Here is a 14,839-nt window from a genome sequence, read left to right as displayed (position 1 = left end):
GTGGTTAAAATTAGATCATTGGCAACATTTACTTACATGGTTGGGGTGAAACTCCAGTGTCTAACATTTCTCCTGAAAGGAGACACTTCCTCATCATGGAAATGCAAGCGTCTGTTATCAGATTACATCCGTATTACATCATTGGTAGTAAAACTGTCCCAAAATAGAAAGTGAAACCATATACTTTTTCTGCCAAAAGAAGGCCTAAGACAAAATTAATAGAATTGTTTTCATAAGATTATTTGACTAGTACCTTCTTAATTAAGTGGAGATGTTTGTTCAAGAGGAACTATAAGAGCAAAGAGGAAGAAAGTATAGTGTAGCTGACACAGGGCCAGCGAAAAGGGTCTGGACTTTCTACCTCATTCTATGATCAATTGTGTAACACAAGTCATCAGTGACAAACACAGTCTGTCATTTGTGAGCGTTGTTTCTTTTTCGGGTCTTCATATATGCTTGCGCAGTTCAGGTGTAAGCAGGAAGTTCCATAAAGCACTTTCTTGGTGTTTTATTCCATCTCTCAGAAAATGTGCACACATCATAACATGTGCATCATATTAGCAATAGTTTGTAAATACTACATCATCAATCATTCTTGACACACACTGTGTCCCTTCTTTCCATCTCTGTCTGCACCACATGGGATACCTCGAGATAGACCCAATCCTGAAGCAAAGCCCCACCATCTGGTCTGGCTGTTCATTCCCACTGCCGATTAGGACCGTCTATCACTATGCAGGGCAAACATCCACACTGGAACGCACTGCTCAGGGAAGCCCTCTTGCTTCTCCTGGCCCAGAACCACCAGCCCACTCTTCCTGATCAGGCTTCGGAGGATGTCCATATCCCGAGTCACACTGCTGTCAGACAGGTCGAAGATACAGCCCTCCCGTGCTACATTGTCCTTCAGGATGATAACACCATTTTCTTTCAGGCCGTCTCGGCAGCGGGAAAGAAAGGCAAGGAGGTCCTTATCTGTCAGGTATCCTGCAAGTGGGGCCAGATTGGAAGAAAAAGATAAGATGAAACGTGGGCAGGAGGGAGGTGAGTCGGAACATAAGCAAAGCTCTAAGAGTCAAGAGACTGTCACCTGTAGACACACAAATTATTTAATAGCTTGAATTGTTTTAGTTACAAGAGACTTTGAAACGTAGGTAAAAATAAGAAGAAACAAATCCTCTTTTAGGGGTTTTAATTCCTTGTCTTTATACCATGCTGCTTGGACCATGTACCTAATAGGCACAAGACATTACTGCCCCTCCCAGAAGCCATTGCATGTCCTTATACAACATAATCACTTTTTGTGGTGTGTGTGTATGTGAGTGTGTTACCACAATAAAATTCATTGCTGTTTCATTTCCTAAGGATTTAACTCTCAGAATGTTTAGTTCTATCAGTAAATAATGAGCATTAACCATTTATGAGCCCACATTTTAAGTATTTCCAACTATTTACATTTCTACAAAGATGCTGGTTGCTCCCAAGCACTTGTTCTATCCCTAAGAGTAAGAACCGCCAGGCTTGTACAGCAGTGCTAGAGAAATTTCAGGGACCAGAGTTGTCAGGAGATCACATGACAGCTAGAGCTAACAAAAGCGCTGTAAGGGCACCTCCAGCTCCATCTCCCCCCCCCCCCCCCGTGTCCTTGTTAGTCCCAAGTGTCATCTTTCCTAGCTGGGAAATAGCGAAGGGCAAAAGTTCTGCCCTGCAAGACTGACCTGAGACCCACTGAATCCAGATGACGTCATATCTTGCTAAGTGAGGCGTGAAGGCCTGCAGGCTGTAGCAGTGGTAACTCTCCACTTTGTCCTCGTTGACCTGCAAGTAGCTCTGGGCTTCCAGGAGGAAGGACTCCATCATGTCCACCAGTTCAACGCTGCTGAAAACAGGCAACAGGACGTGCTTGCTGACCCTGCCTATTCCAGAGCCGCAGTCCAAGGCACAGCCAGTGCCTGCTCTCCCTGGCCCCTGCGGAAAGACACCTTGTGGGCCACTTCAGTACAGAGACTCCCCGCGAGTCTCGGGCGTTACACTTACTCCTTCAAATCAAGTCACCTTGGCTCAACTTTATACTCTAAGATGCTTCATTTATGTGTATGATTTGATGTGTTAGTACAAATGCACATAGATAACTATTATCACATCAAATATATAGAACATTTCATTTTTTTTCCAAAAAGGGTAAATTTTTTTTGCCAAATTTAACTCTTTTTAAAGAATTACAAACTATGCTTTTAGTTTCCAGTACAGGATAAGTCTCTCCAAGAAATGAGCCATGGACAGTTCTATAAAGACATAGCTTTGATGACCATGGCAGCTAAATGGACACATACAATAGGTTGTTACTTTGAAAAAATGGGAAAGTGGGGTGGAGCCTAAGCAGGAATTTTCGTGAGTTTCAAAAATTACTCTAAACATTCACTTCTTGGAAACATTCAGATTCATATTGGGATGAATGAAATTTTAGTTTCTCTATGCTGGGTTTAGAAGTGCTCAGAACCATCTACTCCTTTCCTATGAGTGGTGACATTTGAGGCCTGAGCCGAGGGATTGTCCCACTGCCTGTCTCAACCAAGAGTGCATTGTAAATATGTTCAGACAACACACACTCATCTGGATAGTTTCTTCAGACTCTTTGTCTCCTTTAATGCTGGTACACACACACACACACACACACACACACACCACACATAACTAGAAACTACAAGTTCACAGAAAGAAAAAAGCTTTAAGTAAGGCTATACATTACCTAGGAAGGGGGAAGGGGAGGTGGTGCCTATTGAGAAATTAGCTAATATAAACATTCTCAAACTTGCTTCTATACAATTAAAGAAAGGCTTTGGAGTTATGAAGAAAGACTCAGCTGGTCTAAATTATTTAGTTGTGATTGGGACAGTAATAGGTTCATGCTAGAAATTATAGTAACAGGATACTTGGAGTTACCAATCAAGATCTTACGGCGAGAGCCTACTCTTGATTTCTCAGGAACTAAGGATGAAAACTGCAGTTGGCTAAGGATCAAAGGTAAACATGAGCAGGAGGAAACATCAAAAAATTTGCCTTTCAGTCCATCCAAAAGGCTTTCTTTATGCGAAAAAGGTACAAGTACAACAAAAGCAGAAAGGAGACAATGATAAGCTTTTTCTCCAAATACAGTAATGGCCATAATAAATTGAGTATTTATATGTCACATGCTCTTATATCCACAATAATTTACAATAACCAAGGGAACTTTCCTAAGATTATGATGTTGGGGTTGGAGAGATGGCTCAGTGGTTAAGAGCACTGGTTGCTCTTCCAGAGATCCTGAGTTCAATTTTCAGCAACCATATGGTGGCTCAGAACCATCTAAAATGAAATCTGATGACCTTTTTTGGCATCTAGATGTACAGGAAGATTACAGAGCGCATATATATATATATATACATATATATATATATATCACATGCACACACATATATATGTGTGTGTATTTTAAGATGATGATTCCCATTTTGGAGATGAGAAAACTCCAGTTTATGGTATTGCACAGCTAATGGGAGAACTAGAATTTGAGCAAGAACCCTCTGAGCCAAACCCAGTCTACATTAGGAATGACACCTACAACAGACAGACTGAAGACAAGGAGGGGAAATGTTCCAATTAGAACTCCCTGGAACTACGGTTCTCAACCTTCCTTAATGCTGCGACCCTTTAATACAGTTCCTCATGTTGTGGTGAATCCCAACCAAGAAATCATTTTTTTTACTACTTCATAACTATAATTTTGCTACTGTTATGAATCATAATGTAAATGTCTGATATGCAGGATAGGTGATATGTGACCCTCATGAAAGTGTCATGACCAACTGGTGAGAACCACTGCCGGGGAAGATTCTCACCCTCGCCCATGATGACTTATCAATTTGGGTGTCTGATATTTGGCTACAGCTATCTTTGAAACTGTTTTTAAACAGACGCAAATGTTCCTCTCACTCAGGTGCTGTGACCCTCCAGCCTCTCTGACCATCACCTGGTTGCTCTGTTGTACTTCATCCAAAGCGGTTGGCGCTGCCTCCCCTGTCCTGGCAGCAAGGGGCATTTTCTGTCTGTCACTCACAGGCAGCACCTCTGAGAAGGGATATTTAAAGGGTGCCCTCAGAAGCTGCTCTCTCCTCTTGGACACCATGTCTGGTGAAGCTGTGACTGGATTGAAATCGGATGCCCTTGATAAATGTGAATACGGTCTCGCACAATGTGCGATTTCAAAACAAGATGGTTTTTATTTCATTTTCATTCGTTGTCTTACCTTCATGTCTATGGAGTCATACAAATTAATAAGAACACTCTTAATTATGCTCTTTGGTCTTATTATGCCTAATTGTTTTCTTTTGGATAGCATTATCTTAAACCCATTCAGTCAAGTTGAAAACTCAAATCTAAGTGTTTCATGGTCCTCCATAAAAGCCGTGAAATGCAAATCAAATCTCATCATTTTAGTCATCCAATCTGTGACAAATAGCCAAGAAACAAATCCATCAAATACCAAATTCTACACCTTTACCCTATCGGTAAACTTTACGCTCTACCAGCTATGCTGGCATCATCTTGTACCATTTGTGGATTGTCTAAAGCAAATATATTTGCAACTAGATTAAACAGCTTTTCCCACTGTCCCCTGTCACTGAGCGTTGAAAGGAAAGCAAAGCTTTAAATTAAACAGCCTGCCTTTTCCCAGTTGACACGAGAATAAATCATGTCAGATACTCATATCCCCTAAGTCCTTGTTTCTTGACCTAGATACTAATTTAGCAGATTATTGAGGTCAAAGCACTAAAATATCATTCGTTTAAACAGACTGTTTGTTCTTAGTTGAAGGTCACAGCTTTACAATGAGCCTTGTCTAGTAAGAAGGACTCTTGTGTTTGTTTGACAGGAGCAGTCTGCCTCTTCTCCAACATAAATATGCAAGCATACAGTGTTTCCTTTCCCAGGTCCCTGGGCGTGCCTCTGGGCTCTGTCGGACCAGAATCCCTGTGGTCAGCTTGGCATTCCTCAGAGAGTGACAAGACAGCTGGATTACTAGCTAAGCTTCTGAAATGCCTCGGGATCAAAGTCGGCCTCACCATGAGGCAAGCAGGAGGGACTGCTTAGGCCAGGAAAGAGAAGAGAGTGGAGGTCTATAGTCTGTGAGGGGAAAAAATAGGGATTTTTCTGCTTCATGAAACAAATGGGAAAAACATAAGTTGTGGTTGAGAGCAAGGAATTTGGTGTAAGACTAACCTGACTGGACTGACGTCTCAGTGTGTGCTATCTTAAGGATTTATTTCATCCCTTTAAAGCTCGATTTCCACAACCACAAAAGAAGAACTGACGACAGTTTTTACTCTTAAGGATTCTAAAGAGTAAAGAGATGATGTTCCTAAAAGACCCAGCAAAATAACTGACCTAAGCTTTGGCCAGCCTGGAATGAACTCAGAGATCAGACTGATCTCGAACTCAGAGATCAGCCTGCCTCTCCCTCTGCTTCCCAAATGCTGGAATTGAAGGGATATGCCACCATGCCCAGCTGAATTATAAATATGTATTTATAATTTCATGCATCCCATGAAATCAGTCATCGATACTAGTTTAAAAGTATTACAGATTATTCTGACATGTAAACATCCATGGTCAGAAACCCAACACTTTTCAAAATTTTGTGGCTGCGACTTATATCAGATAAACGTTGGGTCTGACAGCTAATCTCATCCTGACCACATGTCTCTACTGCCAGACTCATTACTCAGATACTGGGTGCCACAGAAGGACTTAGAATGAATAGAACTTCACTTCAACACTAATATGGTCTTCACACTATCTTGAGCAGGTTGACAGTTTTACCCTAAAACTAAGTATTTATGTTTCCTTTATCAAAATAAAACACTACCCATATTTTAATCAAATTGCATTTTATTAACCTGCAACAAATTTTGTTTGTAACTAGGAGTTTTTTCTTCAATAAGACCAAATGACAGTTTTATTGTGTGGGTTAAAGTGGCCTAAAAACTAAATAATGTTGTATGATGTGTGTTGAGTATATGATAAGACACCATGGTGTTATTACGAATAGCCACACATTAGATTTGTTTTATGCTCACGTTGTTGACTAAAGCAAGAGCCCCACAGCTCTATCTTCTTTGATTTTCACTTTCTTCCACCCAACTAATTCTGTTGTTAGTCCCTAGGCATGGATGGGAAAACTGAAACTAAATACGTGAAAGTAACATGCTCAGTGAGAGGAGTTCATTCATTAGGTTGAAGAACCATGATGCTTTAAAAAGCTTAGAATTTTGGCTCCTGTATCCTACTGTCTGGTATGACCTGGAAATTTCTTCCACAACAAGGAAGACGTTTAACCAAATCCAGAGTTAAAAAAGAATCTCATCTGATCAGGTAATAAGCTGAACTATGTATAAAAGTCATAAAGGGAGTCTATCATCCTTGCTTTTAAACTGTTCATAAACACACATTTCTTATAGTTTCGAGACTTCGTAAGTCAATCTGAAGTGCCATGAGGCATGAGTTCTCAGCACTTTCCTAGGTGTCTGCTGTTTACCTCTGATTCTCTGAAGGAGATGTCTCTCTCTGTCATGCAATGCAGTCATGTCTGTGCTACTAGTTCACCTTCCCCCGAAGCATGCAAGACTAGCTGCTGCTACAGTGGTGACAAGCCAAGCAGGATAAGCCAAGAGCTTGCTGAAGTCCATTTCTCTGAACATCTTAAAACAAGCTTTCCGGCTGACCACTCAGCTGAGTCACATGGCTTTAACCACGCAGAAACACGTGAGCTCAGTTTGCAAGAACTTTGCCCTCTCGTCAAGCATCAGTCAGAAAACTCACCCCAACAAATTTCCTAAGAAATTCACGAGAGGCCTGGATATCTGGGTTGGATAGTTCGATAAAATTTCCCATCATGCCTTCTTCTGTGGCCGGTACCTCTTGGTAGAAAAGTTTGGCTCTGGCATAGAACTGCATCTCACCATCAATGACTTGGCTTGTTAAAGCATACAGTTTTACTGCAAAGAAAATATTATCAAGAGTTATTAAAATGTATAGGATGTAATGAGTTCATTTTAAAACAATGTAATAGTTTTCTCAAAATTCCATGAATTTGTGCTGTAGATGAAAGGGCACTGATTTGATTTGATTTTATTTGATTTGATTTTTTTGGACAAGGTCTTACTGTATAGCTATGCCTGTCCTAGAACTTGCTCTGTAGACCAAGCAGGGAACAAACTCATAGAGATCTGCCTGCCTCTCCCTCCCTAATGCTGGGATTAAAGGCTTGCACTGCCATGCCCAGCATGGACAATGGTTTTAAATCAGAAAATCTGGATTTGAGTTCTACCCCAGCGGCTTCCATGCTATATAACACTGAGAAAACCATTTAAACCCTATTTGAATTTTAGATAAATAGTGTATTAGTATAAGTATGCCTAAAATATTGCACTCTACTTAGGACATACCTATAAACAAAAACTATTTGTTGGTAAGATCAGATTCAGTGTAACTTGCATCTTTTACAAAGCATGGAGCTGAAGTTGAGCAAACAAAACAAATTTCCCCAGAACAATTGGAAGTAATGGTATAGTGGCATTAGCATTATGGAGAAAATTTATTTTGAAGCTAAATTTAATACTCATTTAATTGCGAGCATTTTTATTTCCTATGGATTCATTTTCAGGAGTTCCTTAAAGCTGTAGTTCAACCCAGAAAGGGTTAAAATCAAGAGCTGATGTGTACAGGAAGAAGATGCCACTAACATGGGAATCCAGTAAAAATAAATCTACAAATGACAACTATGTATCAGATCTGGGATAAAACTGTTCAGACTGCAAAGAAATCATAGGCTGGAATTCGGCCAAAGTAGCCAAGAATCTAAGATACATTGGTAAAATTCCAAAAAAGACACATTTTAGTTCACAGCAACCAGAACTAAAATATGGTTAAAAGCTCTAGATAAAATATACAATGGCTCAAACTTACTATTATCATGAGATGAAAACCAAAATACATCATAATTTTAAGTAGGAGTAAAAAAAATAATATTTATCCATAACTAGGAACATTTACCTTTGTTTAGGTAACTCCTACAATTGTGACATTAAAGCAAGGTGCTGCTTGAGTCTAAAATTAATAACTACATAATTCCAAAATCATATTCTAAAAGTAAAAAGTACAATAGATAGCATGTGACTAGAACTGTGCTCCCCAAACAGAATTAAGTCAAGATTTTCCAACTTGAAGACACTGGAACTAATGTTTGGGTCACAAATGACAAGGGATTTTCTTAAAGAGTTACAGAAATCAGTTTCTAAACTGACTATTTTTTGGAAGTCAATATAGTATTATACACACTCTCCTCAATGTATAATAACTATTATATGTGCATGTTAGTTTTAAAGTACAAATCTATAGTATTATACACACTCTCCTCAATGTATAATAACTATTATATGTGCATGTTAGTTTTAAAGTACAAATCTTTTAAAACTGCTTATGTATAGACTCTTTTGGCAGTTTATGCACAACTGGCTACTGAATGAGATAATATGAATGGAAAGTAGGGACCTCATGATCCAAAGCAATAATGACCGCCTCTGATCTACCTCTTCTCTTCCCTACTTTTCTACATAGTCAACTGTACTTAGATCACTTTGCAAATGGATCAACAAATATTTATAAATCCAACAAAGATGGGAAATTCAGGCACCACCCTCCCAACATTATGATGGTGGCTCCAAATTCTTCGGCAGTCTTCAAAACATCAAGTTAGAAAAGCACAATTCAGGGTCTTCTCAGTATTAAATGCTCTTCTGGGATTGTGGATTAGCCACAGCTCAGTGGCTCAATCTCTCTCTCTTTCTCTCTCCCTTCCTCCCTCCTTCCCTCTCTCTTCCTCCCCCCACCCCCCTCTCACACACACACACACACACTAAGGAGAAATTTGATACAGCACATTTATGGAAATCAGAAGACAGCTTGCAAGAATCAGTTCCCTCCTTCCAACACATGGGTCCCAGAAATCAAACTCAGGTCCTTGGGTTTGGCAACGATTATCTTTACTCACCTGCCTAGCCATCTCACTGACCCCCTCAATGCTCCTGATCCAGGTAAAGCAACAAATTAGCCACATTCATCATAAACTGCTTAAGTCAGCAAGTTAGTAGTGTATATTAAATGCCTTAATCTAGGAATGGGCATGGTTCGTTACATCAGCAACATTTTGGTCTCAAGTCAATGCAGAGCTCAGCGGGTTTCAGCTTCACTAGGAGGGCTTTTATGGTTAGGGGCTTGCGTTCTCATTTTCACCTAACTGACAGATGTATTTCTCTAAGAAAGATATATGAGGTGTCATGGCCAACCCCAGGTTCTGCCCCCTTCATGGCTCCTGCATAGTTCATGTTGGCTTAAATAAGGCAACTAGTCACTAGCCCGCGTCTTTTTACGATGGAAATTCAGGTAGTGGCATTTTGTCACAGAATTGCAATGTCTCTATAAATTTTGAAATAGTTTGCAACAGAAAATAAGACCCCAAAAAAGCACTTGTTTCCTGACCCATATTACCTTTACTTGATCAAATCTATATACATGCAAAAAACCTATCTCATTGATGAGGTAAGATAAATGTTTTATATATATATATATATATATATATATATATATATATATATATGAAAGTAAGAAAGAAGTAAGAAAGTTAAGAAACAAGTAAGTGTTAAATTATCCAGATCAAATGACACAACTGAGATTTGATCCCAGTTCTATACAAACCCAACACCCATTGCTTCTTCATCATCCACTTTGACCCAAAATTGCATCAGATAAGTTTTTAAAAAAGAAAATTATCTTTTCTTCACTTCTTTAAAAAAAGTGCCCTTGTAGCATTTGTTACAAAAGTAACAAGTATCTTAAATTTTTTAGATACAATATTTTTATTAATTCAAAATTTCCATATACTGTATTTTGATGATTTTTTTTCAGATTGCACAATGAAATGTGTGGCAATGCCAGTCGCATGGCTGAAGTCACTTACAGTTAGGAGCTGTAGGGTGAGTTCATTGTGGAAATTCTGTTTTAGTGAAAATGTTTTTAGTAATTTTCACTTTTAACTGTACAGTGAATAGGTTACCACTGCTCTTGACTTCCTCTCAAAGACTGATTCTTCTAGGAGGGTCAATGACAGAAGAGGAATAGTACCTACTGAAAACTTCCTGTGTGCCTGGGATTGTCGTAGACATTTCACAGTACTTCTTTTAAGTCCATAAGCTTGGTTCTTAATATTTTAGAAGAAGACTGGAGTTAGAGTTGTCACTTCCCAAACAAGTGCAGGGAGAATAGGATTGAGTATAGTTTCACTTAGCAAAAGACGTATGAGAGGAGGCCACAAGACAAGCCCACTTGAACAATGTTTTTGTTCTTCTAACAAATCACCCCAAACCATTTTTTCATAACAATGTCCAGGAGCCATAGAATCCAAGTAAAACAACTGACAGATAGTCACTGATCTCCACTTATTGGAAAAGGAGTTATTTATAGGGCCCTTTAAGAAGAACTGACAGACTAAAGACTTACACTGATATCTTTTTCTATACTAGTTCCTATTTGTTCATAAACAACCACCTCTAGAAAATGTTTGAACACAAATCTCCAAATGAACCGATGTCACTGAACTCTATGAACCTACTCAGTGACCCACCCACCTTGACCCCCATAGGTTCAATTCTCTTCACAGGCCATGTTTTCTTTTGCTGTCAAACTGGAAATTACATGTGGAAAAATGTGCATCGTTGCCCACTTTAGCTGAGTGTCCATACACATTGGTAGGTAGGATATGTAGCACCTCTAAAGCAGCCTGGGATACAGCTGCCTGGGCTCAAATCCTGCCCTGCCACACACCACTGTTAAACCATTTGCAGAACCTTCTAGTTCCTCTGTGCCTAGTTTTCACAAATAAAAGTTATGGGGAATAAAAACGTGCCCAATAGGATGTTGTGACGACGAGCTGAGGTTTTAAAAACCGTAAAACATTAAAAGTCGTGATCTTGTTTCCCCTCTCTTGAAAAATCTCCCAAGGCAAACAGCAGTGCTTCATCTACCATTGCACACTTGAGTTCTCTGGGTCTCAACCCTGTGTATGTCTTCAGAGCTAGTCAGGGATGTTTGAGGAAAGTTCGCCATCACGGATCTTACCACAGAGTGAACTGGAATAAGACTGGGCACCTTACACAGATGAATGGGGGATGGGGAAAGGAAAGAGGGAATCAAAGACTGGTTTACTCTGGTGCTTTCCATAATTACCCCTAAACAACCAGCCCTCTGTGCAGACCCTACAGGCAGGATTCCCTAACATTCTAAAAAGAGAGGCTTTATTTTCATTTTTATGAAGTCTTAAAGGCACCAAGAACAAGGGAAGCCAAATACTAAAACACTTCTGTGGGGCTGGGGAGGCAGCATCTCTGCTGGCTGTTTTATTTCCAACCTAAAAGGAATAATATCCGCTACAGCCTGAAAAACTCACACGTATTAAGTTTATCGTCTTTGGTAATTCCTGCTCTAAAAAACGTTAAATAGTGACTTTAAAAGAAGCCTGGCACAGAGGAAGTAAGGGAAAATCTAACACCTACTGAAAACTGATTTTTTTTTACATGTTTACTGCTTGTAATTCTTCTAGGTCCTTGTTACAGTTTTGAGAAAACTGATGCTCATAGGTATTAATAACTTGCAAGAAGATCACCTCTCTTGTTTGTGTAATATCAGACCATAATACTTATTCGAATGTTATTCCATAACTGTTTCTTGCACTGAATATGACCATCTTGATCAGAAAATAAATGTATGAAATAATCATCTCTAAGCAGCAATTTTTTTCACAGAAGTACTTTATGATTATATATATACTCATATCACCCATTATCTTATATTTCTGGCCAATGAGCTCTAAAAAAATTATAATATATGTCATTTTGGGTTAAAGTACCTGAAGCTACCAAACAGACCTTTAGTAACCAGTGTTATCTGGCTGATGAAGACTGTATCATCCTGGATCCCTTTTTGCCTATCAGGAATATAGCTGCCCTCATCATAATAAATATTGCATGTCAAAAAAATGACAAGAGTAGATGCATGGGTGCAACCAACAGTATCTCCAAATTCATTTGTTACTGTGGCAGAGCATAACCCATCCCAGTTGATATTATTCTCAGCTACTGTTATTATGCAGGTTTGTGGATTCTCGGGGAAAACTAGCATTCAGACTGAATTCTCAGGATAAAGAAAATAAAGAGTGTTCTTTTATGGAAAGTTAAGTGATGATAAGTCCATCTTTGGCCCTGAGCAGACTGATTTTATTCCAGTTTCACTCACTAATGGAACCCTCCAAGTCTCTCAGGAGCCCTTGGTGAGACAAGAGCAAAGACTGGAAACAGGACCTTTGCTCTGAACCGAAGCAGAAAAGGACTTTCCCCTTCACTTTACTTTGGGCTTCCATGGACTGTTTTGTTAAAAACATCAATTTTTGCAAATGATTAATCAACTATTCACACACTCATAAAAGAGAAGATGGATAAAATAAAACACCATAAAATCAGAATGATGGCATTAGATTAAGAAAAGACCAAGTATAACTGTAGGCTACATGTTTCAAACTAATTATCCTCTGATTTTTTCAAAGATTGTTTTATCCCTAACTGATTTACAGCTACGTTCAGAAATGAGTCCCTTTTCTGTCTGGCTACCACTTTAAAGGCTGTCGGTCATCTGCCCACTAGTGACTTTCCTCTCAGTTGTTATCATTGGTAGCTTTCTCTAGTCTAAATCACATAGTGTTCCTGAAGATTCATACTGTGCTCTAGAGCAAAGACTGTCCCCCAGCAGCCAGTGATTTGCCCATGTCTGGAGCCACCATGGCATTATTACCCTCTGACAGGTCATCCCAGTTTTCCCTTAGGGTAAAGGAGATGCACATGCTTTACTGGGAAATCCTTCAACTTGCTTTGGTGACACTCTAAATTAACAACACATCTCTGAATCTTCTTTTTTTCACTTAAAAACTAAAATTGTCGGGAAGAAGTAGGAAACTGGAAGGGTAATCAGTGATATTTACCTGTTGTGTAGCGATAAGCATCAAAATTTTAGAAAAGAAACATTTTCATATTAAAGCTATATAGACATTAGATGAAAATACCTGTGGGGCTCGAATTAAAGAAACCTCAGCAGTAAACGTATGAAGTGAGACGTTGATAGCTGCTAACAGCCAGTTTCTTGAATGAAACACTAAGAACTATGTCGTTCTTTCCACAGCAGGAAATGGGGCCGGTTCAAGTGCACAATGGGGCTTTCAGACAACCTTAAGCAAACAGACCAAGGCTGAGAAACAGCATTCTTGTTTTCACTTGGAGAAAATATAAATCAAAGAGACAGGAAGGGGGCACTTCACTCTTTAATCAGAAGTCGTTTCCTCTTTAGTGCTAGTTAGGGTGTCCAGAAGTTTGTTACCTCTACACGGGTTAAATCAGTGCTGAAAGCTTAAAGGATAAGCTTCTATTGCTCTCTTGTCCCATTTCCCTGAAACTATGGGGTGGGGAGGATGGAGGCAGACTATTACCCCTTGATTTCTGAAGTTCCCTTATGATATTTGTGACTTAGGGACGTTAGGGAGGCCAGAACAGATAGTACACACACACACACACACACACACACACACACAAACATACACCACCCATACAGAAACATTCATGTCCCAGGCATATTTTGTTCCCTTCTTATGCAATCTCTGTTTTCAATTTTTGCTTAACATACTATTACCTTAATGTTCTTAACGATGACCCACCTAATTTTCCAACTTCAGCAGTTAGGAAACACACCAGGGACAACTCAAGAACTGAGTTCCTCTAAGCCTCATAGTCACCCAGCAGACACCTAGAGCAGCTAGTCACTATGCCTGAGGGGGCATGAAAACCCTAAAATAAAGTTCAAGCTTGCCAGGCAGCACTTGATTTTCCCTTCTCCATAAAAGAAAGTCATTGCAAGCATCTCACCGGCTGACACTGGTTTGGAATCTCCTTGGCTGGAAAGTTCCTAGCTCTAACCTCTCTCCTAGGCGCCCCGTAACCTCATACAACCCATGCAGTCCCTTCTCCCTCGTCTAGCAGCTCTGACTCACTTACCCAGGGGAATTTTTTCCAGCAGGTAGAGATAGCTCTGAAAGAAGTCATTGCGAATGGCCTTGTGAAGGATAAAGGACATGCTATGTCGACAGAGTTCATCATCGGTCTTCTGCCAGCGGGATCTAAAGGCAAAATGGGCTCCCAGGTGGGCCATGGGGAAGTGGGCTGATAATTATTCCTGCAGAGAAAGGAAGCTTGTCTAGCTGTTCCTTTGAATTACTCTTCTCTTCCTCAAAGAACTTGAGACTGTCATTTTAAACCAGTCCCAGGTCCATCTATATCAGGACAGGCTGTCATGGGTTGTAGGGGGAGGGACAGCAGACATGAGGAGGTCAGGCTCTTGGCACATCCACCCACCGTCTGATTGCTTGCGCGACACCACTCCAAGCCAGCAGGTGCTAAAAGTAAAGATGGAAACAGGCTGAGTGAGATCCTGCTTCATCCCGGGAAGAGCACGCTTCCCTCCTTTATAGGCTGCTTCAAACAGGCTCAAGCACTGCCTGCTAACACCCTGAATACTTGCTTTAATTTGGTTCTGAAATTGGACTAGCCTAATTTCCATTTCAAAGAGTTGTGAATATTTTGCAGGAGATCCTATTCCCTGATTTCCATTGCTCCTGGAACACGGAGTCCTCAAATTACAAGGACCC

General features: G+C 39.9%; 1 protein-coding gene across 1 annotated transcript; it reads right to left on the bottom strand.

The window, feature by feature from the left end:
* Nucleotides 1-715: 715 nt before the first annotated feature.
* On the bottom strand, nucleotides 716-14,343 carry Ntmt2 (N-terminal Xaa-Pro-Lys N-methyltransferase 2). Its single transcript, XM_038348469.1, has 4 exons — nucleotides 14,190-14,343; nucleotides 6,862-7,037; nucleotides 1,719-1,968; nucleotides 716-987 (listed from the first exon to the last, which is right to left on the bottom strand). The coding sequence occupies exons 1-4, from the start codon at nucleotides 14,341-14,343 to the stop codon at nucleotides 716-718; spliced, it is 852 nt and encodes a 283-aa protein (XP_038204397.1).
* Between the last annotated feature and the right edge of the window lie 496 nt (nucleotides 14,344-14,839).

Source organism: Arvicola amphibius, chromosome 12, assembly GCF_903992535.2.
Source record: "Arvicola amphibius chromosome 12, mArvAmp1.2, whole genome shotgun sequence".
In the NCBI taxonomy this organism is placed as follows: Eukaryota; Metazoa; Chordata; class Mammalia; order Rodentia; family Cricetidae; genus Arvicola; species Arvicola amphibius.
Note: the sequence above shows the minus strand (reverse complement) of the source record. Positions and strands in the feature narration are given on the sequence as shown.

Bases quoted from the DNA above. Each gene is read 5' to 3' on its own strand.
- Ntmt2 (XM_038348469.1), bottom strand. From the start codon at position 14,343: ATGGCCCACCTGGGAGCCCATTTTGCCTTTAGATCCCGCTGGCAGAAG. The intron at 7,038-14,189 runs GTAAGTGAGTCA...TTTTCTTTGCAG, and splicing joins GCTGGAAAAAATTCCCCTGG to TAAAACTGTATGCTTTAACA. The intron at 988-1,718 runs GTCAGTCTTGCA...CCCCACTTGCAG, and splicing joins CTGGATTCAGTGGGTCTCAG to GATACCTGACAGATAAGGAC.